General features: G+C 34.7%; 1 protein-coding gene across 3 annotated transcripts; it reads left to right on the forward strand.

The window, feature by feature from the left end:
* The first annotated feature begins 208 nt into the window (after positions 1 to 208).
* On the forward strand, positions 209 to 4501 carry LOC149391374 (cyclin-A2-1-like). Of its 3 annotated transcripts, none has more exons than XM_089618491.1 (12): positions 209 to 368; positions 1187 to 1507; positions 1674 to 1923; positions 2131 to 2255; positions 2351 to 2443; positions 2537 to 2670; positions 3106 to 3181; positions 3263 to 3339; positions 3430 to 3463; positions 3558 to 3707; positions 3798 to 3932; positions 4039 to 4501. In XM_089618491.1, exons 2-12 carry the CDS (start codon positions 1250 to 1252, stop codon positions 4093 to 4095), a joined length of 1389 nt encoding a protein of 462 aa, XP_089474617.1. In that variant the 5' UTR covers positions 209 to 368; positions 1187 to 1249; the 3' UTR covers positions 4096 to 4501. The 3 variants fall into 3 exon arrangements, with proteins under 3 accessions (XP_089474617.1, XP_089474618.1, XP_089474619.1); XM_089618492.1 differs by having other exon boundaries at positions 1192 to 1507; XM_089618493.1 differs by lacking the exon at positions 209 to 368 and adding an exon at positions 421 to 538.
* Positions 4502 to 5885: the final 1384 nt, after the last annotated feature.

Raw genomic sequence — 5885 nt, forward strand, 5'->3', positions numbered from 1 at the left:
TAAGCAAAACAAGCAGAGAAGAAAATGTGAATAAAATTATAAAAGAAGTAAAAAAGAAAAAGAAAATAGCCAGGGCGTTGCAAGAATTACGGTACTACCCTCATCATAGTCTGAAAATTACGGAAGTTCAAACTGCGTTTTCGTCCCGCTCTTCTCTCTCTCTATAGACTCTATATGAAACGCTGTTTTCACTTCTTTTCTCGAACATTTCTGATTCTATCGCTTTCTTTATCTCTCTCTGAAAAAGCCAAACAAAAAGCCTGACCTTTGTGTGCGACTGTGTATTTCTCTCTCTCTCTCTCTCTCTCTCTACAGAGAGCTTCTGATCAGCCATTGGAAGGTCTGTCGGAGCTCTACAGAGAAACAGAGTAAGCTCAGTTCTTCTATCTTTATAATCTCGCGTGCTTCGTTGAGTTGTGAAACGTCGTCGTTCATGCCGAAATTCCGGCTCCGGTCAGACTCCGAGCTCGGTTATTGTAACGATAACGGCGGCGTTTTATAGTCCGCTACTTAGATCGGCAATGCCGGCTCTTATTATGTACGTGACTGCGTGTTCTTGAAAAAAACTCGACAAAATAAAATCGTATCATATATTATTTTGTGGCTTGAGTTCATCTTTTTCTTTGTGTTTTGTTTTATTTTTTATTGTTATCTTTATAATTTTAATGCTTTATATAAAATATTTTGGGGCTAAGTTATGAATCTTTTGGGTGTTGAGGTGTGTTTTGTTGTGATAGTGATGCCAAATAGTCGATTTTTAAGGATTTAGGGTTTCGGATTCTTTTAATATTGTGTTTTTTTGTTCATCCACTGGTACTGTTTGGTTGCTAAGTGTGTACCAATTACCAATTCAATTTTTTTATTTATTTAATTATTCGAGAGTAGAGAAAGACTCGAGTAGTTAACAGGGCTTTCTTTTATCGGCATTGTTGTTTTGATTCTTTTTCCCCCAAAGAAAAGCAAGAGAGCCGTAAAGTTTTATCAATGCACTCTATTTAGCTCGGGAAAACAGTAACATGCTAACTAGTGGAATTTTTTAAGCTTTCATGTCTACAAGGTTTTTGATTTTATGTTTGTACTGAGTTACAACAAATTATTTGGTGGATTTGAACAGAGAAAACAAGATCTTTATATCATTACCCAAAACATTCTCGCTATTGATCTGACGTCGGAAACAACTTTGCAGTGCAGGCTCGATGATAAAGTGTTCGATTTAGTTTCACGATTTGCTCTCGCTTGGGGCAAAAAAATGAACAAAGAAAACAATGCTTCAAAATTTGAAAGGCCTTTAGTACGGGTCACGCGGGCTCGGGCCAAAGCACTGGGGACATCAAGCGGGATGGTACAGCCGGTGAAGCCTTTTCAGGACCAGAAGCGTGTTCTGCGAATGAAATCCAAAAGATCGGAAATGGAAGAGAACATAGCTTCTAACGCTACCATTTCTAGCTTTCAGCATAAACGACGGGCGGTTCTTAGGGACGTTACCAACAATGCGCTAAAAGATCAGGTGAAAAAATAGTCAATCTTTAGTTTGAAAATTTTGAGGTGTAATATCTCTTTGAATCTAATTATATTCGTGGGACATGGCATGGTTCTTAGTGTAAAGCAAGATAAAATGTTCGATTTGTTGAGTTTGATGTAAATAAACTGATCTTGGCTTGTAATGGTACTAGACTTCAGAAAGAGAGCCTCCGAAAAAGATTCAAAAGCTGGCCAGGAATGTGTGTGAAAAAATCCCACCCGTTCAAGAAGATGCTAAAACAAAGTTGGCAGAGGAACTTTCCAAAATAAAGGTCGCCGAATCAGAAGAATTTGGTATGGCAGTAGAGTTAGATGAAGATGAGAAATTACCACCCATTAAGTCTGATGGTGAACCGGTCTTTGCAAAATGTGACTGTGGTCTTCAAAGTTCTGGAAATAAAGGTTCTTGTTTCTGTTTTTCGTACGTGATTGTGTGAAATTGCAATAGTGGTTTTATGACATATCATCCAAGGAATTATTTTTTTTTGTTTGATGTAACTCATCACGCCAATAAAAAATTTCACTTAGTTGTGTTCAAATCTAAGTTCTGTTGCAAATGGTTTGGTATTTACAGCGTTTCTCATCATTTTTTTTTTTTGCATTTTGCAGAAGAACATTCGATCTACGAGAAGTCAAGTGATTCAGAATTCGTGAATATTGACTCAAACTTGAAGGATCCTCAAGCCTGCAGTCTGTATGCTCCGTATATATATAACAATATACGCCTTACAGAGGTTTGCCACTTGGTTCATTATTGAGAAAGATTTTATATGCCCATATCAATAAGATATTGTTGAAACAATTTTAAACCAGAACTTTTTCCTCACAGGTAGAGCGAAGATCATCTAGTAATTATATGGAGGAGTTGCAGACTGACATTAGTCCAAATATGCGTGCAATTTTGATTGATTGGCTAGTTGAGGTCCGTATCAATTAACCTGCTTAGTCATGTACTATAATATAACTGCCGTCATTTCGTGTGTTGGATCGTAACTACATAAATCACACCTTACAGGTTTCTGAAGAGTACAATTTGGTTCCAGATACGCTTTATCTTACGATAAGTCTGATTGATCGATATCTTTCTCGCAATCATATCGAAAAGCAAAGACTCCAACTGGTTGGGGTTGCAAGCATGCTTATTGCCTCGTAAGTTTTGCTGTATGTAATCATGCTGTCGGAAAGATCTTATTTTGTTTATTTTCGCAAGCAATATGGGAATTATAAGAATTTGGTTTTGAATCAATTTATTTATTATTATTTATATTAGTATAATGCTGGTGAAACTGGTGTACAGAATTTGCTTGACAACCTTTTATCCATAAGATAATTATTCATCCTTCGTAGCTAAATTGCACATTTCTAATAAAATATTTATTCCTTTATGGTTTTGTAAAAAACATGATACTCAGATATCAGAAGAAAGAGCACATACAATATCAAACAAGAACTGGTTAAGATATAATTCTCTTAACATTTTAAGTCAATTTTAGTACTACATTCCCAAAAAGATCTTTTCTGATACAATGATTCTATGTCAATATCAATTCCTAATGCTTTCTTTGCTTCCACCATTTTTTTCAGGAAGTATGAAGAAATTTGTGCACCGCGAGCCGAAGAATTTTGCTTCATCACTGATAGTACATACACAAGAGCAGAGGTATGTTTCATTCTAAAAAAAAAATTAGTGTTCCCTTCATCAGCTGCAAATTTAATGTTTTTCTGAATTTTTTTTTTGCAGGTACTGAAAATGGAGAGTGAAATTTTAAACGTATTACACTTTCATTTATCTGTGCCGACCACAAAAACTTTCTTAAGGTAGTGTAGTTTGCTGGTTTACAACTTTTAAACTTGAATTGTGAAGTGCTGTACTCAGTATAATAACCTAAAACTTATTTTGGTTTTTAGGAGATTCATTAAAGCAGCCCAATCTTCAAACAAGGTAGCCTATCCCATGCCTAGTCTCAAAATCTTTGAAAAAAAAAATGATTTAAGCATAGAAGTGTTTTAATATCTGCACTACCACTCATGTACAGGTTCCGATTGTTGAATTGGAGTTTCTGGCAAATTATATAGCAGAGATGACTCTTGTTGACTACAACTTCCTCAAGTTCTTGCCATCTCTCATCGCTGCTTCCGCGGTTTTCCTTGCTAGATGGACACTTAACCAGTCAGATCACCCATGGGTATGCAATTTAATGACTTCGTATACTCATTAGCATTCTCAGAACCCTTTAAAGAAATATGAATTAAAACTGAGGTGTATTTGCTTGCAGAACCGTACTCTAGAGCACTATACCGGATATAAAGCATCCGACCTTAAAAACGTAGTTCTTGCAATGTCAGATTTGCAAATAAACAGCAATAGCGATCCTCGTAGTGCAATACGGGAAAAGTACAAACAACAGAAGGTAACTAAAACTACTCATTCTAGTTTCTTCGTCTAAGATAACTATAATGTGATACCAAATGAGTTGAAAAGACATCTTATATGGTTGTGTGTTGTTATTTGTGCAGTTCAAAGGTGTAGCAACTCTCACCTCAATACAACCACTTGGAACACTTTTCCAATGACCAGAGTAGTTAAAACTTAAATCTTCATCAAGAGCTGAGCCAATTGAGGACCGCTCTTCGGCTTCAAGCAGAATCACAAAAGCTAGATATTGGGCTCTTAACTTGTCCTAACCTCAACGATAATCGGGGTTCTATCAATAAACTGTATGTATAATCTGCTTCTGGTTCCCAGATTTAGATAATCCTGATTTTGTCTTGTGTTTAGAGGGTAACCTATTTGTGCACGGCAATTTCGCCTTGTTGCCGGATAATTTGTTTGAGCGGGCTTGTGTGTAGCGATTGAGTTTATATCATCATGAGTTTGCCTTAGGAAATTCAACTTCTTAGTGGTCCTTCATTCTTGTGTACCCGTAAATTTTAACATAATGAGAAAACAAAAGAAAAAGATTTCAACATTCATACCAAATTGTACTTGTTTGTGTTCTTTCTTTTCTCTACCAAAAGCTCTTCATGAATTATTGATTACCCGCCGAAGGAGACAAGGCTGGTTATGAACAGCAGGGACCATAACTAAAAAAAATGTGGCAATACTACAGTTCAAGAAGTATATAGTGCTTTACAACTAATTGGCCCCCTTTGACATAACTTTGTTTTTTAAAAAAATATTTTTTTTTCAAAAACTGTTTTTTCAAAAACAGAAAGGTGTTTGGTAAACTGTTTATAAACAATTGTTGCTGGTAACAAAAGCTGATTTAGCTTTTGGTAAAATAAATATATTATAATAAAAAGACTAAAATAGACATGTTTTTAAAAATTAAATAATAATTATTAATACGTTTATTTATATGCATAAATATGAATAATATTTTTTTCTTAAAAAAAAATCAAAGAGAAAAAAGATAACGTAACAAGACAAACTACTATTGGACTTCAACGACCAACGATATTCTAATAATATGCACAAATCATTTTTGAAAAAGTTACACTCTTAGATTAAAAAAAAATGAAGCATAGAAAAAAATTATGTATTATGGTACAAAAATCCTCACAATTTACAAGGGGAGATAGAATTTAGAATATCATACTGGGCAAAGTACAGATGACTTAGAAACACTTTGTACGAGGATATTACAGTAATTTGTATAGCAAACTTAAAAAGTATTTTTTTTCAAAAGCTAGGAATCCTAGCTTTTCCATCTCATGTACAAAATCTAAAATCACTTTTGAAGTTTTTTGTAAAAACAGTTTTACCAACACCGGATAAGCAGTTTAGTTTTTTCTAAAAACAAATACAAGGTTTTTTAATCTCAACCAAACGCAGCCATTGTTTGACCGTGACTAAATGTCTAGTATAAAACCCTTCATAAGGCTTGTTTGATAGGAACAAGGCGAATGGAAAGTTGAAAAGAGTGAAGCTCGTTGTAATTTAGGTTCTCATTTGGGTGGTGGATTGGCTCTTGTTCTTTTGCCGTCAGAGATTCCACTCTCTACAGTAAACATATTGAAACTTGTTTACCACGAGTTTTCAACAACATGAGAAACAAGGAAACAATGAAAGAAACCAAAGAAAAATAGATTTGAATGTAAAAAAAAAAACGAAGAATAAAAATTGATTGATAAAAAAATAAGAGAAAATCATCGATTCGAGAATGTTCTTATTGTGTCCGGCTTGACCACCCCAACGTAAAATATATACTTCATCACTGACCGGATCCTCTTCCTCCTAGGTCTTCTAGTAAGTGTGTCGATGGTAGAAGGTTGAATAGAACTCCCACAATAAAATATAGTGGATTAAAATTTTGAACAACCAGATTAATTATTTTGAGATATTGGGAAAACTGGTTCATGAA

Source organism: Urtica dioica, chromosome 7 (assembly GCF_054948205.1).
Source record: "Urtica dioica subsp. dioica isolate 48M chromosome 7, U.dioica_male_clone48M_v1_H2, whole genome shotgun sequence".
NCBI lineage: Eukaryota > Viridiplantae > Streptophyta > Magnoliopsida > Rosales > Urticaceae > Urtica > Urtica dioica.

Coding starts and splice junctions, on each gene's coding strand:
- LOC149391374 (XM_089618491.1), top strand. CDS start 1,250: ATGAACAAAGAAAACAATGCTTCAAAATTTGAAAGGCCTTTAGTACGG. Junction 3,182..3,262: donor GTACATACACAAGAGCAGAG/GTATGTTTCATT, acceptor TTTTTTTTGCAG/GTACTGAAAATGGAGAGTGA. Junction 3,933..4,038: donor AAAAGTACAAACAACAGAAG/GTAACTAAAACT, acceptor TTATTTGTGCAG/TTCAAAGGTGTAGCAACTCT.